Source organism: Amphiura filiformis, chromosome 2 (assembly GCF_039555335.1).
Source record: "Amphiura filiformis chromosome 2, Afil_fr2py, whole genome shotgun sequence".
NCBI lineage: Eukaryota > Metazoa > Echinodermata > Ophiuroidea > Amphilepidida > Amphiuridae > Amphiura > Amphiura filiformis.
Window position 1 is genome coordinate 35,482,689 of NC_092629.1, and position 16,960 is coordinate 35,499,648.

The 16,960-nt window shown below is 36.0% G+C and overlaps 1 protein-coding gene across 1 annotated transcript in view; it reads right to left on the reverse strand.

Moving 5' to 3' along the window:
• Positions 1-16,960, reverse strand: part of LOC140140274 (afadin- and alpha-actinin-binding protein A-like) — a 68,416-nt gene that overhangs the window by 8,133 nt on the left and 43,323 nt on the right. Inside the window, 9 exon segments of the mRNA XM_072162065.1 lie at positions 709-741; positions 743-772; positions 774-884; positions 3,681-4,019; positions 6,587-6,737; positions 8,743-8,818; positions 9,165-9,303; positions 13,408-13,576; positions 15,621-15,691. Of these exon segments, the coding sequence (XP_072018166.1) occupies positions 709-741; positions 743-772; positions 774-884; positions 3,681-4,019; positions 6,587-6,737; positions 8,743-8,818; positions 9,165-9,303; positions 13,408-13,576; positions 15,621-15,691 (1,119 nt within the window).

The window sequence follows — 16,960 nt, forward strand, 5'->3', positions numbered from 1 at the left end:
CACCTTTTAAGAAAGAATTCAACTTAAATCAGACGGAGGGCGAGTGTCAAATAGAGTTGGTTATGCTAATTCCATTTATAATTTGCATCCCCTATGGAAGATATTTCCAAAATCTCCCACAGGGGGAATGTGGATTTCAAGTGAAATAGCCCAATAGCTTTCCTCCGTACCCCAAGATTCCAACAGATATTATCTCATGACAGCAGTCAACAGAAATTTATGGTGGCATATCATATTATATATTCTTCACCTGTAAAGTGGGCTGAGGCTTGTGGATCAACGTCTAGGCGTTGTGCCTGTGCGTAGCGCACTATAAATCACTGCGCTTTCTTTTCAAAATTTGTTAATAGAAACAGGCTGTTTGTTGAGAACATGGCTAACTTGCAGTGTTATATAAACAGCTGATGAGATGTTTTGATGATAAAACATTTCAGATCTATGTATGGGCTTCAAGCAAATGGCCTTTACAACATATCTGTTCATTTTGGAGGCATGCATGAATGAAGTCAGGTGGAGAAATACATATTTCTAACTGTTAGTCCAACGTAACTATTATGTTTTACATGAGGGTTATGCATTGAGCAATATGCATGGTACATGCTCTCATGGATGAGGAAACTTTCTTGAAATACAAAATCATTCTAAAAATCATTCTAAATGTTAGTTGCTCAACACCAATACTACATGTACTACTACTTGATGGTATACCTCATGCCCAAGTCTTATCGCTGCCTCCGTAAAAGCTTCTCCTCTCCTTCTCAAAAGTAGCTTTCGCTTTGGTAGAACAGCTTCTTCTCGTCAGCAAGGGTCTCTTTCTCGTCCAAGAGATGCGAATCTCGTAGGAAAGATACTAACGTGTCGTCGACTTGGTTGTCTTGTACGGACTGTGTGTAGAAATGGATAAAAGTGGGGGACCATGGGAAGAGTGTATAGAATGGTGCAAGTCGTTATCTACTATAAGTCGTTATCTACTATAGGCAAAATATTTAATTCTCTAACATGAGAGGATGTACCTTCTGCAAATTGTTGCGTCAGCGTACTTTTCATGGAACAACACCATCCCACGACCAAACACTGTGGTTGGCCAATTCTCAAAAGATGTGCTTGCGCCGTAAGCATGTGGCTTTGCATAGTACGCTTCACGCAAACATCTGTGCGTACCCAAGTTGGCTCTCATGATCGAGAATTAGTTCTTTTGCCTATAAGTGAACTACCCAAGTTCTATTTCATTGATCAGTATCAAAGAGCTGGAAGTAATAGATTGGCCTGATCTCAACGGTACTCTCAACTAGAGACGAGACATAGTTTACATACTTTTGTATAGCAAGTGCACAAAAAGCTCAAAAAGGAAGCTACCTAGACGCCTACCTGTTTGATACTGACCATTCCTTAACTCTGGTGTAGAAATACAGGTTACAAGAGCTACTTTGTTTAAAGTAATTGGCCTAAAACCTTTACCAAATCAATCAAAAGCCAACCCCACACAATGTGCAGTAATGAAGTATGATAAAGCAAGTATTTGAGAATGTGCAGCCCTGATAATGAATGCATGCTTTCACGGCAAAACATAACAAGCAATATATTTGCCATTTTTATAGCTATGTACCCCACACAAAAGTACCATTTATGACCCACAAACATTTACAATAAGAACTTCAAATGAATGCACAGTGTACCATTTTACACGATCATGTAATTAGGCTAGTCCTATTGAAATTCACACTACCCCTGTGGAAGATTTAGCTAAAGTCTACCACAGAGGGAGTATGAGTTTTGAATAGAATAGACAATTGGGTAACTTATATTTGAAATACTCACTCCAGCTGTGAAAGATATAGGTAAAGCCATAATACAGGGGGAGTATGGGTTTCAAAATGAATAACCTTGACCAATTACATTTGAAAAACATGGATGAATGTATGGATTTCAACTGGAATAGCCCATTGCATGCTTCCACTGCATCCAGTCAGGTCATCTTCCTGTGGACGTGTTGTCATGGCTGAGTACCGGGAATGCAAGCATTTGTCACGCTGTGTTCATTCATTGCAAATTCATATTGTACACAACAAAACACATGGCATTTCATCAGAAGTATCCCCCTCTCCCTAAACTCTGCAGTTTTGTTCCCAATATAATGCCAGAATTCTACCCAACAGTGTGAGAATTAAGTTTGATTCTTGTAAAGATATATGTCTATTATGTAGCATACACTTTGAAAATTTGAGAGAATCTACATTGATTCTTGCAAAGATGTGTCTATACGCAGTGTATACTTCAAAATTCGAGAGAATCTACTTTGATTCTTAAATATATGTATATGTAGTATACACTATGAAAATATGAGAGAATCTACTTTGATTCTCGCAAAGATATATGTCTATGTAGCATATACTTTGTAAATTTGAGAGAATCTACTCTGATTCATGTAAAATGTTTTTAAAAGAATTTTTGCAAGAATAAATTATGCAGATTCTTAATTGAAGTTATATAGTAACTGTTTGTTAATTAAAATTAATTGTGTCTGATCATGGATATTGGATAATTATGCAACACAAATACTCAATAAATTCTGTGATTTAAACTAAACATAGATTCAGGACAAAAATAATCTCTGATCTATATATCCCTACTATACATCTGATCTGAAGTTGACATGATTGATTTGCAATGATTGCACTCCATAAACACAAATACCAGTTTTAGCCATTCATGTTTACTTTTGAATGCTCACTGCAATACAAAAAGTTCAATAATTTCACTTCATATCAAACAGAGTATATTTAATATGAAATATAATGTAGTTGGTTGATGACGTGTCATGTCAAAAGGAGACACTTTTGGGCAGGATCGTAAATGGAGAAATAGGCAAAAATCTGCCCGGGGTGATGTTTTTAGCACAATTTAATGTTATTGCTTTGTGATGTTACTAATGTTAAAAATATTGTCTGATAGTTTCAGACCGAATATAACTGGAATCTTGTATTTTTAGACATTTTTCAAGGTAATTCCTACTCACAACATTGTCAATAATATTTTTAAAGGCCGATATCTCAATTTCCAATTTTATAATACCATAGCTTACGAACTCAATATCTTCGCTTAGGAATGTCTGATTTCATTGGGGAAAACGTTGTTGTGGAACAAAATATTCTATATTTAAGATATGTAAAAACCTCAAAATTGATAACATGCCCAAAAGTGTCTCCTTTTGACATGACACGTCACATATGTCAAATACTAACAATATAGTTTGCTACTGGTTCAAGCCTACACTGTGCTACTGTGATCTTTCTTGACCATGCACACAATGAAAAAATTGTGCCGTCTAAATTCCAAACATAATAATTGGGCTGTTCCATTAGAAATCCATACACCCCCTATGGAAGACATGATCTTAACCTCCCACACAAGGGGTGTATATTTCAAATGGAGGCACCCATTCAGTTAACTCCATTTGAAATTCACACTCCTTATGTGGAAGATCAAGTCAATGTCTTCCATAGTGGCCCCCACAAGGGGTGTATATTTCAAATGGAGGCACCCATTCAGTTAACTCCATTTGAAATTCACACTCCCTGTGTGGAAGATCAAGTTAATGTCTTCCATTAGGGATTGTGTGTGGATTTCAACCGGAGTATCCCATTATGCTTCTTCAAGCACGCCTAGCTAGTCCTGCCTACCTGTAATACTTGCTCCTGTTGCTCTGCTAATTCTTTATACGTTTTCACTTTGGATTTTAATCTGGAGATCTCCTTTCGTAAACTTTCAATCTCCTCGTCTTTCCCTCTCGGTATCATGTCATCCTCTGGAGATGACATTCTATTGTTCTCTTTGTTCTCTTTCTCCATCCTCTCTATATGTTCTTTCAATTTCCGCCATTTTTGTTTCATGTTCGCTCGATCCCTTCATGGACCATTTCAGTAAGGCATTTGGAAATGTCCTGTGGAGATTTCTTCGGCGACGGAGGAACCGACTGATGTGGCATCATCGTCGTCACTTTCGTTGCTGTTCATGGCGACCTGGAAAATGTAACAGAAACAAGTGTCAGGTATTAAACTTTAACATAATAATAATTTTGACACCCAAGTAGTAAATCTAAGTTATATTTGTGTGAATAATTTCAATTGTGACCTGATCTGATCCACTCAGAACAAAGTTGGACATTTTGAAAATCAAGTAATTACCATTTCTAACTTGCTCAGTACCAACGCTTACTGGTGTTGTAATAGGGTATATTGCTGTTAGCGATTGATGGGCAAAAATGATGCATGCTGGGAATGAAAAGGGCTCAAATTTGATCTTTTTTGAGCCCTTTTCATTCCCAGCATCCTAACAATTGCTATCATCAGCAATATACCTTATCCCCGACATCCCAGGTATAATTGGTTGCAAAGTTATTAACTTTTTATATGTAATTTTTATTGTATTTCTGCTCCTTATTTTTGCCTACATGTATATATCCGACTATCATTATGGCTGACTTTGGTCTGATAAATCAAATCATATCACAAATGTACAAATTTACATTAAATTAATGAAAAACAACACTCATAATGTAACATCTGGTATGACATGTCAACCCACACACATTACACTAGGATCCACAACATGTTCATCTATCAGGGCACTGTTCTTTAACCCAAAAACATTTATACATTCATTGAATGACCTCTGAAAATTTGATGACAAAAACTCATACCCTGCAACTTGAGATCAAATTTTGCACTATGATTGTTTAATTGAGGTTATTGAACTACGCATTTGAAATGAGGCCATAACATAGTCACAAACCCACGCTATAACATTGTTGCACAACATCTGTACAACTTTGCATAACATTTCCAAATGCAATTCACACATACATGAAGCCATAATGTATGTTTTCGATAAAATTTTAATTTTGTTATTATTTGCCAAAAATTATTACATAATATTAATAGTAACAACTGTCAAGGAGGTTTTCTGATCATCTTCAGCCAAAATAATGGGGTAAAATTAAGAAAGCCACTAAGCTGCATAACTTTGGAGCTCTGGCGAAAAACATCGCGGATCCTCAGTTTTATTATTAAAAAATTCAGGGGTGTGTTTCAAAGCTTGTGAAATATCCAGGAAGTCATAGAAAATCCTGAAAAACAGCGTGAAATTGGGCTAAAATACCCCAAAACGGGCTGAAAATCAATAAAATTGCGTAAATTGTGACTTCATAAAATCCAAGAAATCTGGATAAATCTTGAAGAATCACACCCTGTGTAATTAAAGCACTTCAGACTTGGTCTTTCACATGGTATTTTGGTACACCAATGGGCATCACAATCATGTAAACAGTAGAAATTCAACCAAAACTGAGGCCCTTGCTGTGGAGCAAATCACACATGGCTTATAATGTGCAAAATACATAATTATTATCTGAAAAAAAATTGAACATTTAGCATTTCTATCAAGGAAATCCGGAACATTTATCATAATGACTCTTTATAACTTTGGCGTTGCACATTTTTTATGTTATTTAGTCATGTAGACTAGACACTAACCAATGGGCTATTCCACTTGAAATCCATACACCCTCTATCTTAATTACGACCTGAATCTTCCACACAGGGAGTGTGAATTTCAAATGGGGTTACCTGCATAGGTGACTCCATTTGAAATCACACTCCTGTGTGGAATAGTCTCCCAGAGGGGGTGTCTGTAATGTCTGTAGGAAGTGACTCACATCAGGTAGGCCTGGGTGTAAAGTACAGAATGTAATGAGTAAATTATCAAGGGCACTGACATCATAACTCACTTGTTTAACTCTGTATTCTAACATTGTGTTCCTCTCTTAATACAGACCACGAAACAATTAAGGTACCACTTATTATTACCCCTGTATATCCTAAACAAAGGCAGATATACAATGACTGAAACCAGAAGCCAATAGCTGCATTTTATAGCTCTCATTTGTTGAAATTGTTCATGGAAAAGACACAATGATCCAAAAACCCAAGGAAGATGCAAAATTCAAAGTTGCAGTTTACTCCATTGTATACCCTATTGATTTGTACACCCAGCTTTCTCGAACTAGAGAACAAGCACTGTGCTTTCCATTGATGTCTACATTAGCTTGCGGGAAGAACAGACCTCTCGTACCCTTATCAACATGTGCACCCTGTTAAAGAATGACACAGGTGGGCTTTGTGTTCCTTTGTGACCCTTCATTATCTGCCAAGCAGATTACCAGTCTGCCATTATAATAGTGGGACGACTGAATTAGCCAATCAGAACAACACATTTGTATTTATGCTGTGTATGTGCTCAAAAGGTAAATCAAGGTCCATTGGGTTATTCCATTGAAAATCCACACTATCCCAGTGGCAGATTTTGATTTTGGAGTATGAATTTCAAATGGAATGAGCACATTAGGCAGCTCCATTTGAATTTCATACACCCTCTGAGCACCTCAATCTTCCACAGAGGGAGAGTGAGTTTCAAATAGAGCTGCTAATGTGTACATTCCATTTGAAATACATAATCCCCCTGTGAAAGATATTTCCGATTTTAAATGAAATAGCCCATTCTTCTCTGCCAGCAAGTGTAAGCTACTCACCGGTGACTTATCACCCTGTCTGTTTAGCAAATCTACCAATTCTTTCTGCATATTACTCAGGGATTCCCTTAACACCTGGTTCTCTAGCATCAGCTCCTTCTGACGTTCTTCGTAATTGGTAATGATTAACCTGTACATCTCTTCTTCGTGTCTGGTGGAAGATCAAAAGAATGATATAATCAAAAGTACATAAGGCAAATGTAACTTACGCTGGTTTCACACTTTCCTGCCACTTGCCGATCTGAAGATGATTTTACTTCACTGCGCAGTCGCACCAGAAACGCTTATGGTGACTAGCGGCAAGCTGATATATCGATCACTTCACCGCTTTGCCCAAGCAGCAGCATCGCTTGGAGTTGAATTCAAGTCAACTCAGAGTGGTACCGCTCTGAACAAAATACGATTTTGGAGTGGTGCTTTCAGAGTCATGCTACTGCCAGTCATCGGTGTGTAGCTCAGCTTACAGACAAGTGCAAGCAGCATGATGAAGCATCACTCCGCTCAGCGGCAAGTGGCAGAAAGTATGAAACCAGCATTAGTAGATTCAAAGTTTCCCATCACCTGCCCATATCATGTTTTTCATTTTGGCCAACACTTTCATTATTTTGAATTTCAAAAGTAGAAAACGGAGAACTTATGGCTATAGGGTAGCGGATGTAGTCAATAATTGTGTGTGACCCGGTTGACAGCCTTATCCCCCATCAAAATGCAGATTTTGTTATCAGGCATATTTTCTCATCACCTCAGTGAAATTTAAGGCCTGAAATAAGTTGTTAGTTTCGTTTCGAATCCAAAAGCGCTGGATCAATTGAACATAAACTTGGAATAAGACGGTTTGGATGATGAGCTCAAAATCGAGCATACAAAGCACAGGGACTTTATCTATACTTTCAAGTCTGTGCAGGGCTCGAAAAATGTTAATTTCCTGGGAAGTAAGCTAAATTTTCCACATGTTATAGCATGTTTTTTACAAAAAGACACAATTTCCCAAATATCAGAATTTCCCTCCAAACACCAACATTTCCTGGGAATGAGCTTCCAATATTCTCCACTTTTTCGAGCCATGAGTCTGTGAATCATAATTTCCCTTGCACACTGAAAATCTATTGTGATGAAGTTAAGTAACAAGTAGACATCAGAGATTGAGTGAACAATGATGTGTCTACAGGATAACACAGTAGACATGTTTCTTTTCACTATCATTTCCTCCATGATTTTGATTTGGGCTGGTCTGGTTCATGATTATCAACTTGGCAATTTGCTAGCCCAATCAGGGACTAAAAAATGTTACCACAATTTTGAATATTTCCTGTCTATGGTTAGGCTCTGGTCAATGGTGCATGTTTCGAGTTTTAAAAAAATATCAAAAACCCAAAAATAACTGAAAAATCATTCATGAAAAATACAAACCTGACATTTTTAACGTCCCGTAAAACATAGACAAACTTTTGTATGATTCTTGTTATTGGTATTATTACTATTATTTATAGGTTAAAAATGCATATCACTTGTTGGGAGTGAAATTGTACAAAAATGCACATATACTGAGATGCTGATACGTCTAATACACAAGCCCCGCAGTACAAGTGCACTATTTTGTACAATTTCTTGAGTAACAATTGATACCCATTTCTTCACCTATTTCATACACAAGAAAAAATTCCTTATATTTCTTTTATAACACAAAATTGTCACTAAAAGTGTTGGAAAACCCATAAGAAAGATAAATGCATTGTAAACAATGCTTGCAATACACGGAGTCGCGCCTGCATTATTTCACAATACACTCCTGGCATTTTTCTAACGCTTGCTCTGATTGGTTCTTGTTATCTAAGAGTGCATGAATTAGGGGTGGGATATGGATTATCTTGAGTCTGACAACTCGTACACAGTGTGACTTCCTCTACCAGAGATATAAACACATCCCATCCAACCTCGCCTACTAATTAAAGCTACACGACAATGGGATATTCCACTTGAAATCCATATACCCCCTATGGAAGACAGGACCTTAATCTCCCACACAGGGGGTGTGAATTTCAAATTGGGTTACCTGAATGGGTGAATCCATTTGAAATTTACACCCCCTGTTTGGGAGATTAAGATATGTCTTCCACAGGGGTGTATGTATTTCTAGAATAGTTAAATGTACTTACTTGCTTCCTGTTTTTCCTGTTTTCCATGTTCCTCTTTTACCATCAGTTCTTTGTAATGAGTTGAGGATGTCCATACCTACATGTATAACAAGATTCATTGATTATCATTCTTATCAAAAAATAGAAATTTGCAGTACTCAGCTAGCGCAGTTCTCGGCGCAAAGCGTTGAGTACAATGCCTTCACACTGATGCACATTGTTGTAAAAAATTGGAAAAAAATTTCATAAAAAACATTTGAAAGAAAACATTTTTTAAAAAGATATTTATTTTAATTTAAATAAAAATTTGTGACCAAATAATGCAAATGAACACATTGTAATAATAATGAATATGCAAATTATACCAAACAAAAGTAGCCAGAGTTTCTGTGTAAACAGAAGTCTGATTTCAGACTTTTGACTGTAAATTCTCACTCACTCACCTATTCTTCTTTCTTGGTTTTTGTCTGTAAGTAGCTGATGTACCCTCTCTTTCATTTTATTGATTTCCCGTTCCTTTTTCTTCAAGTCATGTTTGAACTGGACATCCCTTGACTTCAGGATACCTTCTAGTTTCTTTATCTGTATAGAAGTATAAAAGTTGGTTGACAGAAACTTAGTACATGGAATATTATTGGTATTGTAACTCTCTCCACGCGCTGTCGACTGCAGACAACAAATTTTCAATTTTTTTTAAAAATTAAACAATTTAAAAATTATAAATTTTCATGACCATATTTGGCATCAGCATGAAAAATGCATTAAAATGAGTACAAACAAGCCTAGTATTCATTCAGTGATTCTTGAGAAAATATCTCAAAACTTGGACTTTTTATGTTCTTATTTTTCTTCAAGTCATCTTTGAACTGAACATTCTAGTTTCTTTACCTGTAAAATTATAAAAGGTGAAAAGAGATTTAGAATAAAGGAAATAGTGGTTCTCAGAGAGCCCGACTTGGTGCTTGTTCATAGGAATAGATCCAGGGGGTGGGGCTGTATCACCCCAATATTTTGATGGGAGATGCCCGTGTCGATTTTACATTGACTATGTTATTTTTGATGGGAATTTCAGGAAAGGGTTATTTTTAAACTTTGTTCATGACACATAAAATGTCCATGATGTTTAAAAAAATAGGGTTGTTTTTGAAACTGAGATAAATTAAAAAATAGGGTATAGTTTTGTGAATCATGATAATGTTGAAATCCCAAGAAATCTTACCATTTCTCGCTCAATTTACTCCCATTTCACTTTTGTGAAACTTTTGCCTTCCTAATATCCTTTGGTGATATTCAGCAAAATACTTCTTTTATTTGTTTCATGTATAATGTAATTTACAGTAACTCAACTTTTCCAAAAATGCCTGATTCCATGGGACTTTTCAGATGGGACGTTGAGTTTTCGATACTAGATTTGGGATTTTGAGGTTGCAAATGGGCGGTTCTTTGTGTTAAAGGACTTTTTTAAAGACTAGTTTGCTCTGAATCAGGGCAAAGGCGGCCGTGATTGGTTGCTGACCTATTCACGAATTTTTGTCTGGCTAACGGATGTCATCGCAAACTAGTCTTTTTTAATTTGGTCTTCATATATCAGTGTGTTTATTCAAGCTTTATTTAGTCAAAAAAAAAAAAAAAAAAAAAAAAGAAACGGGAGGAAAGATTACATTGTTGATAACTGTATCATAAAAAACACATGGTGCATCCTATTGGATGTATTTGTATAATATTTTTCTGTTATTTTCCTCATTTATATATTAAAAGGACAACAGAGTTCTCCTCAGAAAAGAAAATGTTCAGAACAAGTGTTTTTGTGTGTGTTCTTGAAATGTTAAAAAAGGGGTAATTTTGTAAAAGTGTACTTGAAATGCAAAAATTAGGGGTATTTTAAAGGCTAATTTGTACCCGAAAATAGGGGTAAAAATGAAAATGTTCTTGAAAGCCGCCAAAATAGGGGGTATTTTTGATTACCGGGATCATCGCCCAAGTAATGTTAAGTTAAGTGACGACACCGGGGAGATATTGTCCCACACCCCATTTTTCGAAAATTTTTTTTTTTTTATTCAAGTAATTAGAAGTCAATAATATATGATATGATATAGCTGATTAAAATTGAAGTGATATGACATCACGATCATCTGGAAATCATCTGGAAATTTCAATTTCAGTTCATCAAATCTAAAAATAATTATATTAATATTTTCAGCAATCGAACATGATGCTCCCAGCCCATATTCTTCTCTTTGTGTATCTGTTATGATATAATTATCATGAACTGCCTTATGATCAAAATAATTATTTGGTGAAACTGGTACAAAATTAAACATGTTGGCATGATTACTGTTTAGTGTTTTTCATTGTAACACTGATATTTTATCGCCCACAGAATTCATAAATTTTAACACATGCCTGCAAAATTATTATTCTGTGCATCATGTGACAATTAGCCAGCGCATGCCTGTATAAACCAGGTGTCTTTGTTAGAATTTATTGAGATATAACTAATGTAAATTTTTCTTGACTGCATAAATAATATTAAAACTAGCTCAGTTCCTTCAAATGACGATGTTCTCAAAATAATGAGTACATCAACATGCGACTGATATCAGGCATAGCAACTGGCATGTAGATACATAGTTACTTTATGAGGGGAATTAAAAATTCCTTTAAAAAGGATTGGGGTGCCCAATGGGAGCTTTGATGTGATGTGATGAAATGTAACCTTTTGGATAAAATTGTCTACTTTAAAACAATTGTAACATTAGCATATAGTAATCAAAGAAAGATTAGGAAATGTAAAGCATATCTATTGCAGTGGGAGAGGTGTAAATTCGTACTGCATGGGATGTAAGAGGATTGGTTTCAAGTAAATAGGAATAAAGCTCAGGTTACCATTTCAGTTACTATTGTTAGGGAATGGTATATGTTGGAGAGGGGGGGTTATTAGAGCAGAATTATTCTATTTAGAATATAGTTTTGCATATTCAATTCTAATGGATTGTTTTCCAAACGGGGGTAAGAGTATTTTGCAAGTTCAAATCCAAAGTTGAAAAAATGCATGTAGGATGTACTTGAATAATTGGTAGGTTTGGTTGATAACTTCTATAATAAAATAATTAAAAGCAAAAAATGTAAAATTTGTATGATATGGGATGCTGTAACCATCTTACATCAGATACTATCTTTGAGATAGTTAGATTTCTGAAATGAGGTTAAGAGCTGCTACAGTCTGTCTACTCTGAAGTACAAAGTACAGACGCGGACGCACACATTATGCCGACTTTGATGGCACGCATACCTGCAGCAGAGACGCAGCACTACGCATTGTTAACGCGCTGTATATGCGCGCGCGTTGTTACTTTGTACTTCAGAGTGGACAAACTGTATATACCATGGCACTGATGTGGTAGTGACATCAGTACACATTTCATTGGGCGCAGCTTCAAATCGCTGGTATTCGCTCAAAGTGCTGGCATACATAACCATGCGCTTAAAGATGCCACATAGATGTGCGCATGAAACAGCAGCCTCAATGAGCTTTAGCAGAGCTGTTTGCACCAATGGCCATAACAAGAGGTGTAGAGGGGTACCACTCAAGCTATTTCAGTTCAAACCTATACAGACATGACCTTAAATCCCTGGGGCCGTATCACCCATTCAGGTAATCCCATTTGGAATTCACACTCCCTTTGTGGAGGATTAGGGTTGTATCTTCCAAAGGGGCATATGGATTTCAATTGGACTAGCCGATATGAATGAAAACAACCCGAAACTCCAGTATGAACAAAGTTTATCCTCATTATTTTTTGCCAAGTAATGTTCAAAAGCCACAAAGTTTCTCAGCCAATTGTAGAAAATAGGCATCAGATGTAAATTGAGTTCATCACTTTCAGAAATCATATAATATTAGTGGTACCAAGCAACTTGTCCTGAGCCAGGTCCTTTGGTTTTATCACCCTATGTTTAACAGGTCTCACTTCAATGAGTACTATTATATCATAAAAATCAGTGCCTGACAGAAATATAGTTTTATGAGCTTTTCACGGCTCTTTGTTGTTACTTGGCACGTAATTACCATCTATGAAAGGGTCTGTACAAAGTACATGTAAACAATTAGAGAACATAAAATGTCTACATCCAAATATGACATGTTTGATCACAAGGGACGTTCACTATTGGTTGTATTGGTCATGTCTACACAAAATGTAGGTAGACTAGTCAAGAGTGGTTTGTACATGATTCAGTAATTATACATGTTTACAATGTACAACAGGTCTACAATGTACAACTGCAAGCAAAATGAATAAAATGAAAACGAAAATTTAATTAAATTGAGGTGAGCATTAGTCAAAGTGCACTAATAATGATTTCTGAAAGTGCTGATCTCAATTAACGCCTGATGCCGATTTTCTACATTATTATGTTTTGATGAATCCATGTGTGTGAAAATATCGGATCCAATAATGATAAATTGATGCTATGAGTTTGAAAATATTGGAGACGCACAACTACGCCTCATCAAATATTTTGAAACTCGTAGATCGACCAATAAATATGGGCTCATTGATCTAATTTTATACATACAATTTTTTCTTGTCCTAATTAGGCCTACAAGACCTCTTGTAATTTTTGTCCTAATTGACGTTGGCTTTCCCTTTTAAAGGGGATTTTTATTTACATAGGAAAGCTTACCTCTTCTTTGGCATTTTTGAATTTTGCACTGAGCCCCTTATATTGTATAGTGTGTTGTCTTTCTTTCTCTTCCAAGGCAATGTTGTCTCGTTGTACCTGCTCTAATTGGTCCTTGATACGTGTGTGGCTGGATTGTAGGTTGTTGAAGTCACTGTCTGCACGCATTTGCCTGATATGCAAAGAAAGGTTAACAAAAGTAGAGCATCAGAGGCACAAGTTTAGTCTTCCTCAATCCAGGGTATAGGAGGGGTGGCAAATGGCATTCAATGGGGGCAACAACAACAATACTGACAAGCACGGATCGAAAAATCAAGGAAAAAGGGGTAATTTTAGGGCTTGTCACATGCTCAGAGCAAATTTAAGCTTTAGCCCTAACAAGGAACATAAATGACTTAGGGTGATTGCGCAATGCCAGATTGTAAGATTTTGTAAGATTTATGGGTGCTTAGGCACAAATGTTATTGATATAGGGTTCATTATTTTCTGAAAAATGTGCCAGATAAATAAATCACAGGAATAATTTGCTTTTTTGTACTCATCCCGGATCAATATTGTTCTCGGTTCTGATTAATATGCAAGAAAGATTTCACTACTTGAATTCTGGGATGCCCTTGTTAATTACTGAAAAAACATTCATAGGTCTAAAAATCCTTCCTTGAAACGCTTGAAATGGGTCAAAATTGACTTAGGGTGTCCTCGAATCCATCAAATAATGCATGGCAGTGTTTTCAGAGTACCATTTTGTCCTAGATTTATGGGTGTTAAAAAGGAGGGATTGGGAAATTTTCCATGATTTGTCCTTAAAATATGTTTTTATTAATTTATTTCTTTTTCATATCTGAAAATCTGAAAAAAAACCCAAAAAGACAGAGATCTGTAAAAAAAACAGAAAACTTATACAAATACATATGAAAAAGGTTTTACCATGAGACATCATCACCATGGGACATTTTTTCATTTTCATTACAATAAATCCCAATATCTGATGCTATGTATGGGTATTTTGATGTAAATAAAAGATGCATAACATGGTCTCTAAACTAAATATTTTGACTTAATTGATATATTGAATCGAACAACTTTAATGTCAAGATCTTGGATTGATGATAGCTGTCAGAAAAAAACCTCCACTCAGTCACATGCTCAGCCCTAGCATTTTCATTTAAGCTTTATTTTCTAAATCTTCTTGAACTTGCCTATGACTTAGGGTGATTCGCTGTATGCCAGTTCATTGTACAGTTGACCATTTATTAAGATTAAATATCTGGTGATTGGGATGAGTTGTTGGCCATATAATGAAAAATGGTATGTAGAGGGATTAACCCAAGTAACATGCTTTTGGAGGAATGAAGATGGAAACAAAAAATTGGAAAATGATGAAGAATTTACATTATATAACTTATAAGCACCTAATAGCATACATGTAGGATTGCTAGTCTATCTTGGTGCCCATAAAATGACTTAGGTGATTGCGCATAATGCCATCATCAATACATATCATGCAATGGTTTTCCACATAAGATTTTGTAAGATTTATGGGTGTTAGGGTTAGTGAGGGATTGGGAAATAGACCATGAGGCTATTTTTTTTTTTTTTTTTTTTTGGGTTTCATGTTTTTTGCCAAAAAAATATGTTTTTATTAATTTATTTCTTTTCATATCTGAAAATCTGAAAAAACCTCTCTTAAAGACAGAGATCCGTGTTTGAAACAGAAAACTCCATACAAATACATATGAAAAAAGGTTTTACATGAGACATCATCACCATGGGACATATTTTTTTCATTTTCTAGAATGTTGATAGTCTCGACCACCATAGCGAGGTGTAGCGATTATAACACATGGGTATGAGATCTTTTAATTCTGCTAAACTAAAAATTGATGAAAATTGACACACGTTGTCGAGTGCTGCTGCATGCTGGTGTATGGGTATGCTGATGCAAAGTGCATAACATCGATCGTCTAAACCAAATAAATTTGACTTAATTGATATATTAATATAATAAGCTTGTAAAAGCATATAAACGTGTTGTCATGTGTCAGATCTGTTGTGATGATTGTCATCATGAAATTCCACTCAGAACGAGAAATTGTCAGCCCTACGATTTTGTACAACTTATTATTTTCTAAATCTTCTTGCTTGCCTATACTTAATTGATGTGCTTCGGTATGAGTTCATATAAATCAGTTGACCATCTGTATTAAGTTAAATACATCTGGTGATTGGGATGAGTTGTTGGATGTGTCTGGTATGTAGAGGTTGGGGGAGCTGGGGTAGTAAGCTCCTGGAGGAATGAAATATAAACAAACAAATTGGTTAAAATGTGAAGTATTTAAATAACTCCAACTCCGCTTGCTCCCATGTAAAAAAAAAAAATCTTGATAGCCCCTTTTAAAATTCTTAGTAATCATACTTCAATATCAACTCATATCACAATGCTTATCACAAGTTCAAAATAAGAACCACTCCCATCAGAACACCGCTATGCTGCGAGTCCGTTTTTTCTGTGCAGGGATGTGTTGTGTTTTATGGAAGGGCCATGGTTCTCATAAAGCCAGTCAAGCTGGGTGAATTCCCGGGTGAATTCATTGTGTTTCAAAAAGGGTCTACAAAGCAGCCTATTGGGATGGTAGCATTGGTGATAACAATTACATGCATAACTTCCTGCCCATGAAAGTCCATCAGGTACCTATTGTTGCAAGTTAGCTGGAGGTTCCTGTATTTACTATCATTTGAAAAGGCCAGTGACAGGTCAACGGACAAAATACACACTTCCAATTGAGTTCATCAATTATAGGTTAATAAATGGGTATAATTTGTTGTGAGTGAAATTGTATAACATAATGCCACATACACTGAGATGCAGATGTTGATGTGCCTAATGCACAAGCCACGCTTTGTACAATTGCTCGAGCATTTCACTGTCTTAGTGCACGTTAGAATATGACCGCCAACTGGCTCACGCTTTCTTTATTACGAACCACTGATCGAAATGATCACAACACAAAGCCTATGGTACAATGTATATCAAAATTCGGAACAGGTGTATGAGCCCAGGCTTGAACCAGTAACCATGGTTACTAATTATGTGCACTACTGCAGCGAATAGGGGATAGCATAAATTATTAACATATTTCATTCAGTAAAGAGGAATTTACTAGTTTTACAACAAAATTGTCACTAAAAGTGTTGAAAAATACAAGCAAATATTTAATGCATCAACCCACAAGAAAAATGAATGCATCTGAAAGCACTACGCATAGTACACGCCTGTGCACATACACAATCAATGAATGGTTTGCATTTTTCTAACTTTTGCTCTGATTGGTTCTCGGCTCTCCATCTAAGAGTGTATGAAAAAGTAAATTGTATAATAGATGTATGCAGTATCAGAATGTCTTTCAGGATTTCAAGATATCACCTGTAATTAAAGGCAAACCACCGTATTTCACAAATAGTCGCCCCCCCTCAAATAAACGCCCCACCACTTTTTTTAACCAAGATGTTTCAAAAATTCCAATATTTCCATGCTATCTTGTGTAGTAAGCTTACC